General features: G+C 38.1%; 1 protein-coding gene across 2 annotated transcripts in view; it reads right to left on the reverse strand.

Moving 5' to 3' along the window:
* TDRD15 (tudor domain containing 15) overlaps positions 1-23,006 on the reverse strand; it is a 42,741-nt gene that overhangs the window by 18,623 nt on the left and 1,112 nt on the right. For both annotated transcript variants that reach the window (XR_014953552.1, XM_021525459.4), the window contains exon 2: positions 1-22,218. This exon is cut by the window's left edge. Coding sequence is in view for 1 of the 2 variants with exons in the window: in XM_021525459.4 (XP_021381134.4) it covers positions 16,334-22,213 (5,880 nt within the window). In the remaining variant the exon portion in view is untranslated. The remainder of the gene's footprint in view (positions 22,219-23,006) is intronic.

The following is a 23,006-nucleotide window of genomic DNA, read 5'->3' on the forward strand; positions in this document are numbered from 1 at the left end:
GAAGATCTGATCAATGAAACAACTGATATATCAGAAGGCAGATTTCTAGATATTTTGATGAGGAATGCTGAATAAATGCAGAATGTTATTATTTTCCATCAGGACAGTACACTGGCATCAAAGGGCTGGAATGAGAAATGCAGATTTTAATTTAAAAAAAAAAATGCACATCCAGTTCAGAGTTAGGGAGAAATATTTCCCAGTGTGTTAACTCTCAGATTGCTGCACCAGGACAAATGGGTACAAGTTTTTCTTCCTCATTTTTAAGCCATCTAAGCTGGAGGTCAAATGTTTGGATAAAAGTAAGCCCGTGCAAATTTTCCTTTTGTTGTATGTGGACTATCTTTTCCTATTATATTACTTCTGAGTTTTATGTTAAAGTTATAATGCTCTTAATCTTCTCCTCTGTGATATCTACAGGAACAAGGACAATAGTGAAAACCTTCAGCCTGAATAGTTCAGCAGCTTAGGCCAGCACATGAATTGATCGAATGCAAATAATGTCCATGACAGTCTAAGTTAGTCTGATTTATTTCAACAAATCTCAAAGCTGTATTAAAAAAAAATCTCAATAAGGGGCTTAATATTTTTCTGTAATTAATGCTATTCTTTGGCTTATGCATAATGGCCAATCACTAAATAAGCTCTAGCAACCTCACTGCCCTTTAAAAGAACTGGCTAAAACTCTTTTGCTCTGAAATACATAGAAGAAAATAGTATAAATTCAAAAAGAAAGGAAAATACTAAAGCACACATTTAAACCTGCAGGTTATGTAACAGTCCTCTTCTATAAATCAAATCTCAGTAGTATAATCAAAATTTCACCCTGAAGAACTGTGGATTGCACCATCATAGAAGATCTAATGAGGATGAACCTCACAGATGTGAGCACAAGCTTTCCCCCACTTAGTATTTCATACTAACAGTGGCACCCAAAGAACTGCCTTTCACAAATGAGGGACATCAGGCAGTTTCCAGATCTTATTTTGAGTGCTAGATTCTCCTCCTTCTAAGCACATGGAACTATGAGTCCATATGAAACAAATGGTCTTCTCCAGGAGAACCTGCCCTCAGAGTGCCGCAAATCCCTCATGTGCAAATAGCACTAAAGTTTTATCTTTAATTATGGGGCTCTTTTCTTTTAGTCTTTGTGAATCATTTTTTCTAATGATTCATAATGAACTCCCTAGAAAGCCAAACAGGAGCACCAAATACCACCAATATCTGGAAGATAAAAAAGGCAAATTCATAATAAAACTAAAGATCCACATTTCTAATGACAAATGGTCAATTATCTATGATGAATGAACTAATGTGATGACTTCAAATTAAGATGAAACACTTTTTCAAAATTTGTTCTCTATCTCAAAAAAAAAAAAAAAAAAAAAAAAAAAAAAAAAACCACCAGAAGATAGATGTGGATAATGGGGGAAAAAAAGTAGTTCTGTACTGAAAACTGAAAGCTCATCCAGATCAGCTTGCCTAAGGCACCCTGAATCTTTTCCACAGCACACAAGGGATGAGTGTGGCCTAGAGGCACATTTAGGTGCAGCAATAACCACAGCAGAACTCACTGGGTACCCTCACAGCTTTATAAGTACCTGCAGGTTTCATACCAAATCAAAACCTGTAAAAAACTCCTCAACTGTTCAACTCCTATGCACTACTTGATCCTAAAAGTCCCTTGGGATCTTTAAAACTGTTTTTCTAGTACTTATTTATTTAAATATATTTTTCCTTTCTTTTAAAACAGTAATCATTTTTCTGCAAGACCATCTCTTTCCATTCCACAACTCCCTCTCTCTGTTACAGACAAATACTGTGTTTATCCCCAGGCCCAAAGCAGATGCCACCAGCCCTGGCTTAGGCTTTAATTCCACTTGTTCTTTCTTTCAAATAAACATTTTTCAGATATATCTGCTGATGGAATATGCCAAAAGTAGCAACAGGATTGGCATCCCTTCTTTTTACCTATCTAGGATCAACTCATCCTCTCATCCTCCTTTTTTTTTTTTTTTTTTGACACACTCCTGCACAAAATAATCTGATTCATGATACCAGCCTTTTATTTCCTTTATTCACTTGCAACTCAGCCCCCAGATTTACTCACATATCTCCCTCTTCCAACTAGTCTGTAGCTGAAAAATTTTATTATTGCTGATCAGAAAGGGAATGTTTCCTGCCCCATTACTGAACCTCTGCAGACAGATTAGTTACAGGGCAATGAGTCCTCACCTCTTTCTGAAGCCTCTTCATTGTATAAAAATGTAAAGAAATATGGTGGAGCTCCAATTTAATATTACTCTCCTCCATATTAATAAATAGCTAGCCTGGAAAACCAATTTCCTCCATAAATTTGCAGATTGTTATAGATGACACTGTCTATTAGTATTTGCATTTAGGGACTTCCACTTACAGAAAAGCATGCAATTATGTCTTTGCTATTAACTATGCTACACAAAGATAAATGTTATTTAAACCTACTGCAAATTCTAAAGGCCAAAGAGTTTTTATAACTAGGTCAATTTTAATGACAATAATTCGAGACTGGTCAATTCCCTGCCACTTAAAAAGAAGAATCAAGCAGATAGAACATATTTAACTTTAGCAAATTCCATTATTTCATGAAACAATTCAGCAATATATTGCTAGATCTTATACTCTATGCTTCTCTCTTTTTTCCATAGAATTAAGGCTTAGCCTCCTTAGATCAGCTTGGGAAACTTTTCATTGCAAGAATTATCTACAAGAAGACCTGGAAAATAAATGGGATTATTTTATTTTTGTGCAAATGGCTTCTTAGGCTGATATCTTCTTTTGCAGCTTTGGTTTAGAAAAAGTTAAAGCAAAGTCTCCACCTGGTGGCCAGACGTATCTTAATGAAATCAAAACATTTTGCTGCCTGGTCAATATAATGTTTTGATCTCTTTCCTACCCATTAAAGCCATTGCTTCAAATTTAGTTGTTACCATTAAACAGAGGGCAAAAACTGGTTGTAGAAACAATATCCCTAATATAGTGAGTATGCAACATTATTCATCTATACCTCCTAGGTTTGTAATTTTGCAGATTATCCCCATTTTTGTATGTGTATGATCACACAGTTTAATACACACAATCCCAAAGTAGCCAGAGCAGGTAAATAAAAATGTGGAGAAGGGTTCAACAGGATAGTGAGCAACTTAAACTGAAAAACTCTGCAAGTATATTCTGTCAGAAAAAAAAATATTCATAGCAGATTTTCATATAAGGAATGGGACAACCTCTGACCTAAAAGAAAAATTAAAATAAAATGGCAATTAGAAGATGAAGAGAGATGTCCAAATAAAGCTCAGTGTGGTGGGTTGACTCTGGTGGGGTGCCAAGTTCCCACCAAAGCCACCAATCCTCCTCAGCTGGGCAGGGAGAGAAATTATAATGACAGGCTCACGGGCTGGGACAAGGGCAGGGAGAGATCCCTCAGCAGTGACCTGATGGGCAAAACAGACTTAACTTGGGAAATTTATTTAATTTATTACAAATCAAATCAGAGGAGGATAATCAGAAATTAAACCAAGCTTTTACTTCTTTCACAGGAGGGTGAGGAATGGGGCTGTGGTTGGTTCATCACACATTGTCTCTGCAGCTCCTTCTCCTCAGGAGGAGCAATCCTCAGTGTTCCTCTGCTCCAGTGTAAGTCCCTCCCACAGGAGAGAGTCCTCAAGGGACCTCTCCAACATGAGTCCTTCCCATGGATTACAGACAGACCCAAACTGTTCCAGCATGGGTCCCTCCTATAGGATGCAGTCCTTTAGGGACAGGCTGTTCCAGCATGGGTCCCCCTCAGAGTCACAAATCCTGCACAAGTCACAGCCTCCTTTGGGCATCCCCCTGCTCTGTGGTGGGATCCTGCACAGGCTGCAGGTGGATCTCTGCTTCCCCATGGGCATCCATGGGCTGCAGGGGCACAGCTTCAGCAGGGACTGCACCAGGGGCTGCAGGGGAATCTCAGTTGTGGGACTGGAGCATCTCCTGCATCCCCTGCCTGTCCTCCTGCACTGACCTTGGGGTCTTCAGCGTTGTTGCTCTCACATATTCTCTCTCCTCTCTCCTGGCTCAGGAGAGAGTGCAATAACTTCTTTCCCCTTAACTCTGTCAGAGGGCTGCCATAATCCCTGAGTGGCCCAGCCTCGGCAGCAGCAAGTCCTGTTCGGAGCTGGTTGACATTGGCTCTGCTGGACATGGGGGAATTTCTGGAAGCTTCTCATAGAAGCCACCCTTGTAGTCCACCCACTACCAAAACCCTGCCATGCAAACCCAGTATAATCAGAAAGTTCACCTAGCAGTACCACTGGAAGTGGTGAGATTTAATCACAATTTTAAGGAAACCTGTTTGTGCATGTGCCATGCATGATGGAGTAGATAACAATATAGTCTCTGATGATGAAGATATTTTTGTATCACAGGAACAGAATCTACACAACTATTGACCAAAGAAAATAATTCCAAGTAAAAAATAACAATCTATGAATTGTTTAGATGTGCTATAAACTAGGGGTGTTTTTCTTTATGAAAGTATGAAAATTATATTGTAACATTAATGCAAATTCTACTTTAATATAGTTCAAACGAAAACTTAATTTCCCCTTGAAATATTCTGTGCATGGTCCAACACTTCATCATTAATCTTCTGTTTTGAGCATCTCTGGTCAGCTAAGCCAATCACTAGTACAACTGTTCATTGGTTTTGACAGGGACAAAAATAATAGTGTGCCATAACCACCAGGACAGCTTTGGATCTAATGATCCAAAATTAAATTAATGTCTACACTCCCTTTGGCATCAGCTATCAAATCATGACTTGTTGGAACAGATTCTGTGGATTCACACTGCAGAATTGTAAATTTATAGGCCACTGGTTCTTTAGTTACTTTAAGTTTCTACCCTGATTGAGTACTTGCCAAAAAATTCAAATACAGTACATAAAAACCAGCAAATTCTTTTGTTTAGTACAGAATCTTTCCTACAGCCACTGTAGAAGAAACTTTCTCTTTCTATGTAAGTAAAAAATACAAATAAGGAAAGTTCAGATCACATGTGACTTATGAGTTTATAATGGAGACTAAGTTAGGAATTAAAAACAAAAAAAAGTTGAAGAGTTTTCATGTATACACATGGAAAATGGACAGAGAATGTCTTTGAAACTGTTCCAGAACAGCAGGTGAGAAAACCAGACAGCCACTCAGCACTGCCTATGCATCCGTTCTTCCACATCCTTTCGCTCTGGGGCTGTTCCTCTCGGGATGGAACATCCACACAGCACCGACACAGAGAATGATCACAGACAGATTTGGGCTTCTGCAGAGCTGCTGCACAGCCACCCCCTCCTGTACCCCTGGGGACTGTGCCTCAGCCCTGGCCATGGCCTGAGGTCACCCCAGCACACAAAACACACCCTGCGCTCACCAGGAGAAAGCGTCACAGTCACAACAACTTTCAGACCACTCATGGATATGCAGAGTCAAGGTTATAAAGACAACCACCTTAACAGCAAATTTCTAATGCTGAAAGAAAAATTAAGGAAGTATCCACACACTTCTACTTTGCCAAGTTATTCCTGATCTTGTATTTAAAAAAAAAATATTGTTTTTACTCAATCAGTGTGATACGTATCAGTACAAAGACCTATAAACTCCTGCAACAGAAAAAAAAAAAGTTAATTTTTAAAATCACAGAGGTATTGTAGAAAGAGGAGTACCTACAGAACATTCCCACATACAAACATACAAGACTTACCAAGACCACATCACTGAATAAAATATTTCAGAAGGAAAAAATACCTCTGAGGTAATCTCCTTCAGCCTTACAGGAAACAGCCCAAACTTGCTCCCTTCAGGCATTTCATCTAATCTAGTTTTAAATAAGCCATATAATGAGCCTTCTACAACTTCCCCTGGGAACTTATTCTACAGTCTAATAGAACTCGTTTTCAGGAAGTTTAAATTATTTTTAATTTCCTCCCATTACTTCTAGTTATATATATCATATTATTTTTCATACAGTAAAACCTTTTTGAGACACAGTAAACAGTAATTTTTCTTTGTAAAAATCTAACCCTTACCATCATTAATAAGCTTACTAACTTCAACAAGGTTTTCTTTTTCAAACTAATTTAATTCTCTTGAAAGGTTACAAAGTGAAAACTGACTAAAAAGATTTCATTCTTTATAGGTACAGATATAGATATATATAAAGCATAATAATGTTGAAAAGTATCCTATAAACATGTCCCACTCAAAAACTAGGGTTATTAGTATCAAGATGATACATTAGGTGAGTGTCCATTCCCTTAAATTGAAAACCTCCTTGCTGAAAAATACTTGGAGTGTTTGGAATAGCAGAGAAGGGGAAAAAATCTCAGTGCAAATTCTTACTGTCTAGATGAAACAGTCATTGTCAAAATAAGCTACTTGTTTATTAATAAACCCTTCTAGCTCAGCCTTATTTACTCTCTTAATCATATAGATTTATAGAAGGCACATGCTGGGAAAAAGCCATTACACCAAAGATACGTAAATTTGAAAGAAATAATCTAGGAAAAGGGCTTTTTCGTACTGTAGTATATTGTTCAACCACATAATGATGGTTCCTTGTAGTAGATGGTTCCTTGTAGAGAGTAAAGGATGTCTGTATCTGGAGAGTGGCCTGGAAGGTCACTGGGTATGTTTGTACTACCTGTGTGCTATATCACCATGTGAAGCAGCTGGCCTGAATAGAATATAAAGTCTGGTACTAAGCACTAATCCAGTTGTCCAAATGGGACCAAGCTTAGTTTCCACAGAGAAACCATCTGTTCCCAAACTGAGTCACCTAAAAGTAGTTCAGGTCTGTGTACAAGACACTGTGCTAATCCAAGAAAATAATAGTTATCAAAGAGTAAGCAAGATTGGACTGGACCTCTCAAGGCCATTTGGTGTGACTCCTGCTCAAAGTGCTAGGCTAACCTGTGACAGCAACCTGTGCTCAAGGCAGGGGCAGCTCCAAAGCCAGGACAGGCTGTCCAGGGCCACGTTCATTCAAGGGTTTGTATCTCCAAGAAATGGAAAAGCCAAAGCCTCTCCAGGCAAACTGGAGTGCTTATCAGTCAGTGCTTAATCTCCTCACACTGGGAATAGTTGTTTTTCTTGCATCTATCTGAAATTTTCTTTGCTCCAAGTTGTGCCCATTGTTCTTCCACTGCACACTCCTAAGAAGAGTCTGGTTGTTTTCTCTGTACCTTCAGTTTAGGCAGCTAAAGACTGATTAAACCCAGCCCAGTATATGGGTAGATGTCCTTACCACACAGGCACAATGCTCACACACAATCAACCTATAATCCATCAGAAGCACAAACGTGATTTTAGATACACCTCCCTTTTTGCTGCAAAGCTGCTTTCCAGCCAGCCAGTTCCCAGCTTGTACTATTGTATGGAGTTGCTATGATGCTAAAAGAATTTTTGCTTTTTATACATTGCAAGTGTTCCTCCATTGTGTGTGTCCACATTGCTCAAAAGTGGTTCCTAATCCATCCTCAGATATGAGAAAGTATCAATTGAAAAAAATCCCACCACCAGTTTTATTTTAAAAACACACCAAAATATTTTTGAAGAAAACTAACTGCATGAAATAGGTTGCATGGACTAAATGTAATTAAATCTTACAAGCAAGCATTAAGCAGAATTGCATTGTCCACGTTCAAACTTGTTATTTAAAAGAACTTGTTCAACAGTTGCTGTACCTAAAGGCGCCTGCAATTACATACTGCCTCCCTATCTGATTTTCCAATTCTCCAGGCATCAGGAACTATAGTCCCAAGCAGGGACTGAACTACTTAACTACTTCAGTGTCACCAGCTCAGTGCTCCCACATACACCCAGCTGGAATCCAAACATGGGCTTTTTTCACCTGACATCCTTTAGGGGACAGACACCAAAAAGCAGATGTTCTTTCTGCCTCTCAGGGCTCCCTGGTTATGAAAAAGCTTCTCTGAGAGACCACTTTGCATAAAACATGGGCTAGAGCTCCCAACCTATTTTTTTATTTTTAAGAGCAGAGAAGAGGGTAGCAAACACAAATCAGCAGTTTACCAGTTAAATCATTCACCTAGAAAACAATAAATGTTTTCAGATTGACAGTGTCCAAAAACATATGTTCCATCACCAAGCCATAAAGGCATAAATAACCTTTTCATTCACTCCTCTTGAAACTGCTCTACTGAAGATGAAGTAAGGAACAGGTCAGAGAAGCAAGCATTTAGAGCACGTACCTTAATCTCTCTAATTCCGTACCCTAGCAGCTAAGCTACCAAAACATACCCTTTCCTCTTTTGCACAAGGAATTCCAAATGCCTTGCTGCACAACTTCAGAAAGAAGGGAAACTGTTCTCTGTTAGTCTGTAGGGGCTCTCTCTGGATTGTGGCTATGGGCTTAGTAGGAACTTGTTATTGGAACTCACAACAGCTGAGGAAGTGATGTAAACAGCACACACTGTATGAAAAAATAGCATTATCTTAACTGGTGGATGTGTTTTATGAATAACTGTTAACTGTGTTATATGAGCTATTTTCAGATATACAGATCAGGGAAAGACTTCATAGACAGGTGTCCCTGCTTACATCCCACACATAACACTTTGTTCTAGAAGGGTGCAAAACTTAAAATACATTCTCATCCTCATGTTTTTCTATGACCAATATGTAGACTGTCTTAAATCCCACACTGAGAGATCAGACTTTCCCCCATACAGACTACAGGAAGCTTTCATATTCCCAAAAGGTTTCTGTGCCTGGGACACAAAACCCTAGTGTTAGATCCTGTAGAAGCCCTTTGCTGATCTAGTGCCTTAAAACTTTTTAAAAGCATTACATCTCATTAGGCATAAAGTAAGGCCTACTAAGTTTCACTTAACTTCTCCATCTGGCTATCAGAGGAGATTCCACAACCCATGGCACAGGAGAGATGTTTTGGCATACTCTCTTAATAACTCAGGAGTCCAAAGGGAGAAATGCTTAAATCACCCAAACAGAAACACTGCCTAAAGGCACCTGAGAGGCCACCCTTCTTTAGCCAACTTATGCTGCAGGGAGGTTCTTCCATCCACTCATTCACAGTCCTGTAGATCCTCATAAAACTAAAGTTTAATTTGCCTCATACTCTACTATGCTTTATCCTTTAAAACAGAAAATGAGTATACATTGTACCATGAAATAGGCTGCTACAGTCAATCTAAGTGAAGAAAATGCAAAGTTAATTCTCTATTTCAGACCAAAGTTGGTCTTTCCATTTTCTTACTTTTGTTTTTAGTTTCTTTCAGGTGTGTGGTTTAATCCAAGAGTTATCAGCCATCTCCTCTCTCTTGCTGAAGGTGTCCTGCTTTGCTGAAGAGTTCAAGATTAATTAGGGGAAATAAAGTATGCAAAATGCATTGGACATGACAGGATTATGAAACTCCCAATATCTGCTCCCACAGTATCATCAATGAGTTGTTCATATAAAAATGCTTAAGAATCCCTTTGAGGAGAAAGTGGAGCATAGGTTTTCCCCTGCTCAAGAAATTGTCTAGTTACTAAGCTTGACTCCTGCAGCTAGAGAGACATATCACCATTCTTTAATACGTTTTAGTACAGTAAAACAGCTTCAAGGGGGTGAGTACCAAGAAGCTTTTAGCTTGAAGGTGGGAAATGAGAGATGAAGGCTTGAACCCTCGGAGGCAGAATGGGGAATACTGGCTTAATGCAAAAGTAAGTGAAATTCCATGTTATATGGAATGTCAGATTAGAGATCAATGGCTCCATGGCTTAAAAGAAAATGAACATAATTAAAGGGCTTGATCATATATTATGTGTTAAGTTCAAACTCCTATGAAATCAAGGTGATTAAACACTAAAGAATTAATCAGAATCAAAGTCTGTCAAATAGTGTTTTCCTTCTTAACACCATGGTATTCCTTTAAAGTATAAAATAAAAAGAATATTAAACCCATTTAAACCCCACTTTTATTCCATTTCTTTATATTTGAAGGAAAATAATTTCACAGAAGTAGGCCTAATTATATTTCAGGGTCACCCAGTAGGATTTATAATGTTTACTGCTCACTCAAAATTATGCTGCAATCACCATTTTAATTCCTTCATTATGCAGATCTAGACATAGAAGCCCTAGAAACTTTCTTATTAAAACTATAGAATCAGAATAGCTGTCCCTAAAGTCAGTTCAGAGCTGACTAAATATTTCCATGATTTTGTTTCACAATGTTTATTATGATGGAAAAATTGATTCTTGAAGAGAAATAAAAAAGACAAGATTTTAAACTGTGTGTAAACAGTTGACAAATAGAAATTTAGAAGGTATTAATGGAAATGTGAATTTTTAGGTGCTTTTGAATAACCAGCCTGCATATTCAGCATCTATTTCTCTGCAGATAACAGGAATTCCCCACCAAACAGTTTCTTTTATCAGGTGTCCTCTAAAATAGCATCTCCAACCTTTTTCTCCTACTCTGCCTAATCATCAAGAGACCTTTAAGGCTCATCTAGTCCAATTCTCCTGCAGGAATATTTCCAGCTAGATTATGTTGCTAAGAGCCATGTCCAAACTGCTCTTAGATGTTTCCAGGGGCAGGGCATCTACCACCTCTCTGTGCAAACTGTGCCAATGTTTCACCACCCTTGTTGCAATAAACCTTTTCCTTATATCTACTCTAAGTCTACCTTCTTTTAGTTTAGAACTTGCCCTATTGCAACAGGCGCTGCTAAAATGCTTCCCCCCAGCCTGATCATTTTTATGCTTCGGGTACTAGAAGGCTGCTATAAAATTCACATTTGGCCTTTCCTTATCCAAACTGAACCCCAACTCGCTCAGCCTGTCTCCACAGGAGAGGTGTTACAGCTCTCTGAGCATCTTCATGGCCTCCTCTGGACCTGCTCCAACAGGCCTATATCCTTCCTGAAACGAAGAGTGGAGAGCTGGATGCTCTGCTCCAGGTTTCACCTTTTCTCAGAACATAAGCAGACAGTGCTCCACTTACAGAACATTTAAGGCTGAGGTGACCCCCGCAGGTACACCAGGAGCAACCCCTGAATGCACAGGGCCAGCAGGTGCCAGTGCAGCACCCAGGATCCATCAGAACAATCTGCCTCCCACACACAGGCAGGAGCAGGAGCACATCTCTGTGTGCCTTTAAGGACACTGCCACCATACACACACCTCCCGGAGCAATCAGGAGAGCAGACAAGCTGATATCACAAACTTCTCTCATGTCAAATGTTTCCTGCTGCCCTGCACACACTGGATGCTAAAAATTATTCCCAGCTGTAAATGGAGTGGATTTCACAGTCTCTGCTACTCCCACTCTCAAATCAGCCAAGTAAAGTTTTTTACATTATCAGAGCTAGGTTATTTTGGGAATCTCTGTTCCCCAGGACTACTCAGAAGGGATCAGGAGATAACTCCTTGGCTTTCTGACCAAGAAGTCTTTTCTGCCCTCTTCTTGTACCTCCATGTAGCGCATAACACTTCACAGCATCACAGGAGCTGTCTAGCACAATCTGACAGGGAAGAAGTACCCTGATCTCTTCTGAGTGGTCAGAGCAAGGCTTTGGTTATTCCTAAGATACAAAGAGTAGTTGCAGCAGTAACAGTGAAATTTAAGTGAAGAGAGGTACCACTAAAGTTCCCTTAACCTCCTGCCCTGAACTAAGTCATCTGTGTGGTCAGACCAGGTTTCTCAGAACTTTATCCAGTTGGGTGATGCCAAGTACCAAGAATGGAGACTGTCCTATCTCTCCGGGCAACCTTCTGCAACACTTTACTGTCCTCATTCTGGAAAGATCGTGCTTTCCATCCTAAACCTTTCATTTAAATTTATGGCCCTTTGTTCCTGTTACATTTCATTGTGTTTCTACTGACCTGTTTTTCCAGCCTCTCCCTCTGGATTGCTGCCTGTGGACCTTGAGGTGAGTCAGCTAGCTCTTGCAACTTTGTATAATGCACAAACACTCCATTGCTTCCTTATTGCAGACAGAGTGATGCACTTCACTTGTAAGAAAGCAGAAATAAAATGTTTACAGATAAAAAACATTTGATAATTTAATTTAAAATCTGATGGAAAGATACATTGATTATTTATTGCATAGAGATCAGAGTCAGACAAAATTGACAGGGAAATCCTACTGTTGAGTCATGAGCTTCAGAAAGGGCCCCCTGCTTTCCAACTCAATCTAAGAAAGGAGTTTAGCTGTAGCTGGATCCAGCCTTAATCTCAGCCTTGGTCCATGGTTTATGTCAAAAGGTTTGCATATGCACAATCAACCCTTTGTATCGCATATATCGCATAGCTAAGATTCTGAAGTTTAACACGACATTATTCACTTACTGAGAAGCTGCTACAGGAAGCGATCTCCCAGCCACAGGAGTAACCATGAGAGATGTCCCTACTCAAGAGGAGATCCTGGCACACAGCTTCAAAAGGCCCTGGGCTTTGCACTACTTATGGAGTGAGATAATTGATTCATGGTCTTACCTGCATAGCAATGACAGCAGTTAGTTTTTTCCAAACCTGGTTTGAGTCCAGCCTTGACCAGCACTATGGCTCAGATTAGCCCTTGGCTATTGTGTTGTCTGTGGACTCATGTCTGCTATTTCAGATGCAGCCATCATGGCCAGATGCTTCCATTACATTTAGGACGGGCTGTTTATTTGGGAGGGATGTGGGCAAAGATAAGGCACAGGGGGAGTAAAGAAGCAAGGACAGGAATAATGAAACGTGTCCCCAGAGCTCCATGTGCAGGTAACACAACACCCTCAACCACAGACACACAGACCTTTACAGACATTACAGGTAATTAAAAACACTGTCAAAGGCTCTTTTCCATCCTTACATTTACCTTTATGAAACCAATGATAATCTGTTAGTTTCTAGGAGCTCTTCTTCAAACTCTACACTCCCATTTAATTTCCTTTTTACTGAAAACTAATCTTAACACACTAGTCTAGCACTGAAGCCTCAATTTCTGCCTAAAAACTTGCACTTTTATGCTGCCTGACCCATACAAACATTCAATAACTAAGTCAGCCCTTTCAAAGCACCTGAACCACCCATCTCCTACCCCCAGTGAAGCCTTTTCCTTCTTTGCCTCTCTTCCTACATGAATCCTCAAGGATCTTGTCTCCAACTGTCAGGCCTACAACTTCTAGTGGCTCAAGTCTGAGCACATTTCCTCTGGAGGTAGTGCAAAGTTACTCCTAAATCAAACAAAATTGCTCTGGTGAACACTTTTTGCTGATTTTGCTAAATCAGCAAGAAGTACTTCTCCTTAGAAGTCCCATGCAACACATACTTACATAGCTTCAGATATTTTCCAATGCATTCACCAATAGCAAAGGTCATAGAAAACTTCAGAATGTCTTAGGTAGGGCAAGTTTCACAGAGGAGATAAGGATTTCATGTATCATATTTAGTGTTTATTTTATTTATGACAAAAAGGCAGTATACACCTGAACATTTTGAATTCCAAACAAATTAAACTGGTTCTCTATCACTTTTATGGATTAAAAATAATCACAGTCATCAATGATACAGTATAAATACAATAATATAAAAAAGATAAACATTTCAAATTTAATTTCAGCAAAAAAAAAAAAATACTACTACAGAAAGTACTGCATTTTTTCAGCATTATGCTCATGCTAGAACAAATAGAAAAACACACCTAAACTTCTACATTGTAAATAACTTACAACTTCTTCCAACTAGGTTCTGAGTATAGATTCTCCTTACAAGAAAAATGTTTTAACAGCAGAGGTACACACCACAGAAAGAAGACTGGGCATAAAATACACAGCCAGGCCTCCCAGCAACTTAATCTAACGATCTTAACACATCCTTGTAATGCACTTCTGAGAATCTGCCGCAACAGTGGCAACAAGGCATTCTTTATATTTACAGATGCAGTATAATCCTGAAATACTTTCAATTATCTAATTTTTACTTGAAGCATTTTGAGTATCAGACCTTCAGTAAAAAAATTACTATCACGAGCTAGTCTCATTACAAGTTGAAAACAAAACCTAAGTTCTTGCAAATAAATCTAACTTTTGCAATTTGCGAAACATAAAAATAGTACACACAGCCGTTTATTTTTTTCTCATTCATACATCATTTCTAGGCTCCATTTTGTAACATTAGAGAAGCAATATTCTACAACTACATACAAGTCAAAGCACAATATGTATAAGCAAAAAAAAAATCTACTTAAAACATGTAAGTTGTCTATTACTGTACACAATTTTCTGCATTTAGGATATACAAATGGTTTTTAAAAAGAACAGATGCCCAAGATGCTACTTTTGCAACTGAAAGACAGCCAGAAGTTAGAATCAGTGTTAATTAATATGTAAGTGTCAGTGTCTCTATGTGGCACTACAATGAACCAGCAGAGCAAGTGTGAAGTCATCACTCAACATGAGTAATGTTGCACAATACAACCTTTGTGTTTCACACTAACAGCCAGCAGTATGTCTAACTATTGACAAAGAATGTGCCAGGTAAGCTTACAATTTTAGCAGGAAAACCTTGAAATCCTGAAATATAAAGAAACAATGCAAGGAATATATAAGGAATATAAGGAAAACAATCACAAATGGTTACAACCCCCATCCCTTTTTTTCTAATAACTATATTAACATAACATTACTGATATTTTAAATAGTATTTACTTGAATTTTATCTTACCCACTTTCTGATTTGTTAGTAATGGGCATTTTTCACTTGTACAATGAAAATATTAAAAGCTTCAAGAATAATTCATCAGCAGAATGAACTTTACTGTAAAGATCAGCTGGTATTGTCTCACCTCTTATTTATTTGACTTTCCCAGATATGTCCCCATTACTGAAAAAATAAATCTGTTTTTCAGATAAAGCTTTCAGGTTTTCACATAAATACATCATGATATGGAGGGGGTGGGGGGCAGAGGGGCAAAGGGTATATGTGTTGTAAAATCTTGTTTACTTCTTGAGATCAATAAGATATGTTTTCTACCATTAGGGTTGCATTCATTTTCTCACTGAAATTCAAACAATCACAGAGCATACAAAGGAAAACCCTCATGGCTTCAGGACTCTTCATACTTTGTCCAAACAAGGGAGGAAGGAGGTGAAGGCAAAATAAATAAATAAATAAATAAATAAATAAATAAATAAATAAATCAGAAAAACAGCAGACAAATTCTTACCATTTCAGATTAGATACTGAAAAAACTAAGAAAACTACTCTTCTAAGTATTACCATCATTTTTCAATTTTTAAATTTTCTGCTCCCACAAAGGAGAAAAAAAATAAAAGGTTCTGAATGTTTCCCTTTAAGATATAAACAATATTCTGTGTAAACTTTACAGTGTAATGACTAAGCACCTGGAGAAAACTGCCTCTCTTCATTCTGGCAGATGGGGAGGAACATGAAGTATCAGTGGAACACACACACACAAGGCAGAGTGAAAAATCCCAAAATGATGCAACTCAGATACTAAGAGAACCTTCAGTAGGGGCAATAGCACCTGTATATCAAGAACTAATTAAAAACAACCTAATGCATGTCTCTCCCATAAATGGAGATCCAGATTTTTGGCTTAATCGTAGTAAACATTGAAACTTTTCTCATGTGGAAACTCTGGAATCAGAACCAAAGAAAAGAATGTCTGGCATCTTTGTTTTCTGAACATCCAAAACATGGAGACATCACCCTGTAAACCATATGTTATTGCAAATAAATATTATATATATATATATATATATATATATATATATATATATATATATATATATATATATATATATACAAAATCTCAAGAGTATTCCAACAAAAAGGCTGTTTGGTTTATTCTGCTTTGAAGTAGTGCTTTTCTAACTGCAACCTACTGATCATTCAACACACTGTCTTTTCAGACTGTAGAACATCAGAATCACAAGGCTCAGCCGGTGTTTCTGGTAGCAGATTTGTGTGATGACTTTACTTTTCTTGTCATCATAATGCTGAAAAAATCCTGTCTTCACAGTACTGTCCATCTTTTGTAGGTTTTCCTTCCTTTCAGTGATATGGAGTTGTAAACTCAGATCCTTTGTTAATGATATTCCAGCAGCCACTTTACCACACTCTCTTCTTTTAAACTTTTTTATATCTATTGCTGTGCTTCAAAAAGCTTTTTTGCCTGAATTCTGTCAGCAAAATCAGAGCTGTTATCATAATTATATTCTGGTTCACAAAGGGAAGCATAGTAACTAGAATCTGGCCACTTCACTTGCAATTCTTTTTTTCTGATTAGAGTCCGTCAATTGCAATGGGACAGCACCTACTGTCAGAGCAGACTGCATGGCCTGCAGCAATTAAGGCATCAGACAGACTGCTATCCTCACACAAAACATTCACCTCTAACTTCATTTCAGAGCCATAGTGGATAAAATGAAATATTAGACCTGGTTTATGAAGAAGCTGCTGAAACAAAAGTATAGCTTCCTCACTCCAGTGATCCCCCTTGTCAGGAACAGTATCATGCAAAGAGCAAGAGTGTGCCAAGTGTGGCAAGTGTAACAGACTTTCTGGAACAACTTTAAGTTTATGGATATCAGAATAAGGTATGGTCCTCAGAAAGCCATAGTCAATAAATGTAAGAACAACAGACTGACCTGTTACTTCACTAATTTCTGCCCTGTACCACTCTGCTTCCTGCCCAAACTCGATCAAGCAGCTAGCACCAGGAATCACAAGTTCTTCTGGCAGAGCTGGCAAGTTGTCAGGAAGGTCACAGAGAAGCAAGGACAAGTTTCGCATGCAATCAAAGAAGATTTCTAACTGGATGCTGAAGTTTGAAGGATCAGTGACTGCAGTTGCACACCCAGGATATGTTCTGCCAGTACGCAGCAGCATCCACATGACTGAATTTATCTTGAATGACGTATCAAACTCCTTACAGTTTGTATTACTACATTTTTCTGGTCCAGCAACTGTCCAACAATGACTTAAGAGCTGATTCAAATACTCCTGAAGTGTAAATTCCCCTACTAAAATATCTACCTCCCACATATCAGATGATTTCAAATATCTCAAAAACAAGATCCTTATTTCACAATCTAGAAGTGCATTTACTACATGGTCAAAGTGAATTTTCTTCAGGTTTTTAGAACAAATCCACCTACAATAAACAGCTTGTTTAGGAATACTTTTAATCTCATCACTGAGCATCTTTGCATTATTTAAGGACACCATCTCACACATGCCATAATCCATGAAAAAAACTAGCATTAACTTTTCCCTGACAAATTTCTTTATTACTTTTGATCTATTCCATTTTAAGTTCCTTTCAGATTGTGTAATGCATTCCAGTCCCTGTTCAATGTCATCCACTCTAAGCGAATCACCTCTTTGTGCTTCTTTGTCAAGCATTACTTTTAACTCATGTAGTATTTGCAGATTTTTAAGTAACTGTACATAAAAATCTCCATTCTTTGAAATACTAACTACTTCTGCTGCTTCTACTTGTCCAGAATTTAAAACCTGATGAAAGAGACTTAAGGGTTTTACAGAAGTATTTTTCATCCCAGCAGCTTTGATTTTATTTTGGCCACCTAAACTATTCTTAGACCTTTGAGGATTATCATTTTGTTTAGGCTTATTTTCCAAAGAAAATACCCATGTGCTGTTACACCTTATGCTGTCTATTTTATGCAAAAGGCAGTTAGACAATGACTCTCCATCACAAATTACATCTATTTCCCATTTTTCTCCATGTTGCTCTAAGAACTTGCAAGCAACTGGCTTGTCAATTACTGTTCTTGCAAAATATGCAGCACTTTCTTTAGTCCAGCTTTCACCAGGAACACTTTTTACACTGCTAAGGAAACAATGAACACTAAACCTTGGCAAAGTTAAGAACTTTTCTGGAATCCTGCAGATTTTTGACAAACTTACAACTGCAGCATTACCATAGTCAATGAATTCTACCTCATAGGAGTTTCCTGATTTTAGAGTTTTAATAACTGCTCTATAGTAAAAACAATCAGCATAGTGCTCTGCAACAACGAGATCCCCTACCTTGAGTTCATTTAAGCAATTTTCCCGACCTCTATTCTCCAAGCTCTCATTTAAATCGTCTGCTAGTTTTATTATTAAGTTTTCATCCTCTGCAAAGTGAACATAGAAACTTGATGGACTATTCATGTGAGAAATATAACCTGCTACTTCAGTATTCACCTGGATATCACGTTGAGGAAGACTGATTAATGTTGGTATATTTTTATTACTCTTTTCCTGTTGACCTGTACAATTTGGTCTTTCATTCTGAGATTCAGAGAGCGCATTCACAGTTATTTTCTTTGAATGTAAAGCAGAATAAGACAGGGAGTGAGAAGCAGGTTGTCCAATCCAAGATTCCTCTTCATTCTCCAGAAGGGCACTGAAAGTATTTCTAAAACCTTGCTCTTTGCTGACCTGTAAAGTTTGCTGTTTTGAGAATCCTCTACACAACTTTGGTGTGCTACATGCAGTTTGCTCTTCATCTCTGAAATTCTCATCAGTATCTGCCTGGTAATACTCATAATAGGCTTGGCATTTCACTTCAGTTTTCAATTTAAGTATTTCAGGATCTTTATCATTGACTTCATTAATTTCTTTGTCATCTTTCATGTGACATATCCCTCCTTCATTACTTCTAAATTGTTCCATACAGCTTTCCTGTGCCAACTCTTCCAATACCTTTTCTTTAATTTTCTGACTTACTTTGAGCTGTCCATCATACAAGTCCACAACAATCTTTCCATCTGGTTCTCTGGATAAAATTACAGCCTTCAGCAGTTTACCAAGGAATGTTTTCACAAACCATGTAGTAATTTTTGCTGGAAATTCTGCCCCCCTAAGATCTGATAGACAGAATTTAATAGCTTGCATGGGTGTGAATAGTAGGTCAGTGGCAGAATCTGGAATAGGCATCAACTGGTCTCTCTCCACCATATTCATATTTCCAAAATCCACATAGTCAACCAACAGAAAGGATGTTGACTCCACAGGAAAAGCCAAACCTCTGTAAAAGAGACCATCTTCCACATATTTGGCTATACACAGTCGCATATTGCCATGATAATTTGCATTACTTGACATTTTACTTAAGTCACTAACCTTCTTCATCAATGCCTCAAGAGTTTCAGAGTTGCGGTTAAGCTGACAATAGAATTCTGAAGGACTATTTATGTGAGTTATATAAACATCCTCCTCACTTCCAATTTTTATATTAAAAGATGAATAGCAAAAACTGTACAGAGAACCCAAAGATGAAAGGTTTCTCAGCCCAACATGTTCAGGCTGGGTGAGATTACATTCTCTGAGGAATTCCTCTACACTCTTAAGTGGAGTCTGTAAGTCAACTACATTGCATAAATAGTTGGGGCTCACCAGAACAACAGCATATATGGTGCAAGTCAGTGGTCCTCTAGAGGAAGAAAGGAAGTCTTCAAATCGTCTTTGCACTTCTTCAGACCAATTAACTGAGTCAGTCTGTAAGACTACATTTTTAAGGCCACATCTAAATGCTTGACTCTCTAGAGTTAAGAAATCTGGAAGAACACCCTGTACATCTTTAAGTGAAATTCTTTCCTGATAACCGTAGTCTACAAAAAGCACATCAACTTCATTTGTGGATACCTCCTCCACAACAGTTGCTCTATACCACTTCCCATCTTTGGGATACTTAACAACACAGGCAACCTGTCCAGTTTTGTAGGGACTGGTATGATCTTTATAGTATGTTTGAATTTGTCCCATCAAGTTATTTAGCTCTGGCAGCTTGCTTTGCAGTTGACATGAAAAATCTGCTGGGGAAAATATGCAAGAACACACCACTTCATTAACAGCTCCTGGTTTAAACACAAGCTCCTTATAAACTAATTTTTCTTCACATACTGATTTATACATTTTAGAGACAGTACCTTCCCCTAAACAGGATGGCACAACAGGTTCTCTAGGCATTGGCAGCACATTTAATGATTTTTCCTTCTGAAGTACGTCTCCATTTCCAGACACTTTGTTTTTGCAAATATTACTGTTGTTCTCTGCACTGATTTTTTCTTTTTTACATTTGAGGTGCTTCCCATTGTGCCGCTTTTTTGCTGCCTTTAGAACAGAATCTGGTGGCTTTAGCCGATATTCAGCATAACCAGCTTGAACCATACACGTGGCAACATTTCCTTGCAGGAAACCAGTATGACACTGCACATTAACAACGTACTTGTTGTTTTGCTTTCCAATTACATGAAGTAGCACTGGTTTGTTCAACACCACATTTTTAAAGAAATCAGTTTCTTTTTTAACCCATACACCATCAACAGGAAATGTACAAGCAAGGGAACAACACATAGCTAAAGCTGGTAAATCAGAAAACTCGGGAAGCAATGTTTTCACATGGTGATAAGGTATAGTATCTGTATTTCCAAAATCCAAAAAGTAAACCATAATGCTAACACGAAACACTTTTGTGACAACACCCCGGTAATAACACCCATCCTTGCTATACCGGGCACAGCACAGCAACCCAGGTTCTGGCTTTTTAAGGACCATCTCATCATCTCTACACTGACTGTATCTGCAGGCAATGTTTTTCATCAAGGCATGAAACTCATTCTGGTATATACATATTTGAATCCAAAAGTCAGATGGATTTATGACATGTACTACAAAAGCTCCATAAAAACAGTTCATCTGCATCTCTACTCTCTTGCAGTGGCTGGAGAAAGAAATGTCCCATTCAGGTAAGCAGGTTTTTTTATCTTTGTTTCCAGAGCAATTCTTAGATGAATTGCTTCTCTCTGAACTTAGTTTGTGGTTTAGTGCAATACTTCTGGTTTTTGTTTCCAAAGGTGAGCCGCATGGTGCAGCTGTCTCATTCTGGTTTTCTGGATGCTCAGCATTAATTCCAATATTTTGTTTCTGCAGCGTTATATAATACAAGCGTTCAGTATTATTGTATAAATCAACTTGGACACACACAGAAGTTTGTCCTATTAAGGCTTGTGTAAGTTCCTTGAGCTGAAATTCTATTACTGTTTCATCCTGACTACCAAAACAAGACAGTGTACATGGAAATGAAATCATTGGTAATACCATGAACTCAGCTTTCAGTTTCCAAACACAACTAGGTGGCACAGCTTCAATAATGCCAAAATCCATAAACCAGACCTCCACGTGATCAGAGAGAAGTTGTTTTATCACTCCTCTATGCCACTGTCCATTTTGCCTCTTGGCAGCACAGAGCAGTCCAAAACTATCACAAGATGTGGTATTTTCTCCAACAAGAGCTTCATAGTACAAATGCATAGCTCCTGTCAAACATTCCAGCTCTTTCAGCCATTTCTGTATCTGACAATAAAATTTATTTGGGCTTACTGCACCAGTTATTTTTACATTTTCTTTACTACCAACAGGTAAACATGGAAAGAGCTGATCTGGAATGTGCCAAAAATCTGTTGGTTTCTCAGAATTATTTAAGGTAAGTAACTCCCTGAATGGATACTTCTGTGTCAACAGTTGTGGTATTCTCTTACAAAGTATTCCTTGGGGCAATGCTCTTAAAGTCTCTACAACAAGACAAAATGAATCTACATCAATAAATTTACCTAACTGCAGCTCAAGAACATCAGTAATAATCTTACGCACTTCTAGAATAAACAGCTGATATGGTGTAACAGCCTTCACATGACCAGTGATCTGTAATCCTACCAGAGATGAAAAATAGTTAATGGCTTTTGGACTCCATTTTTCTCCAAGAGGAAGTACACTTGCAAAAACACCCAAAACCACCTTTGGAGGCAGCTGAAACAATTTATCACTAGCAGCAGCAAGATGTGTTTCCTCAACAGCCAACACAAGCCCAGTGTCTATAAGAAAAGTCTCACAGATATTCCCTTTCTTGCTCAGAACTCTTCCTCTATGCCATTCTCCTCCTGTGTCTTCCACCAAGCAAGATCCACCAACACAGATGTCATCTTTTACTTTGAACACACGCTGTATTTCATTTTGTAGTATGAAATAGTCAAGCTCACATCCTACATTGTATTGACCCTGGAACATTATAACCAAGCACTCAGGATGGCATTCTACATGAGTTATCTTCAATTTCTTATCTACTGAGTCTGGTGAAGGAGTCAGAGATTCCATCTTGTCTGCAAAGAAAAAGAGTATCATCATCTTGATAGTTTTCTGTTTTTTTCTTTGCAACTAATTCCTTACATGATGTTTGTTTTCAAAATAGTTTAACAGCATGTTAATAAAATTCTGGCTAAAACATATACTAAGCATTTAAGAATGTCATGTTTTAGACAACTTGAAATATATATACTCCACGCAATTCTTTCAGTAAAGACATGCTCAGATAACATGAAAAAAAGTACCCCTGGATGGCAACAGACTGGTTTTATCACCTGAGATTAATTTTTGACCAAAATGTTGCTCTCACAATAATACCAAAGTATTCCAGTGTGTTTCTCTTTGCTTTTAATATGCAAAGGACCAAGGACTCATCCCCTACTCACCCTGCATTTTCTGTCTAAATCACTTCTTCAAATCACCGACAATTTATAGCACTATGCTCAACTGTTTACTCTGGCTGTCTGTACCAATACCGTATTTAAGGTTCTCATAATTGCAAGGACATATTGAAACTGTCATCTCTGTGCAACATTTCTGCACTGCTCATCAAATAACAACTGTGCCAGGTGTGTTTTGTATGGTCTCAGCACACCAATTTTGATAGTTTAAGTATCTTCAAAACATTCAGATACTTTTCTGATCTATAATTCAGTCTTGAAGCTCAATTTCCAGTTTAATTCATATGTCAATGATTCAGTGAATCTGTGACTTTACATTGTTTAAAATGGCTGTGTATGACCATAATTTAATCAAGCAATTCCATTAAATGAACTGCTGTTATAACAAAGTAATTCGAGGTAGA

The sequence above is a fragment of the Lonchura striata genome, chromosome 3 (genome assembly GCF_050655825.1).
Source record: "Lonchura striata isolate lonStrDom1 chromosome 3, ASM5065582v1, whole genome shotgun sequence".
NCBI lineage: Eukaryota > Metazoa > Chordata > Aves > Passeriformes > Estrildidae > Lonchura > Lonchura striata.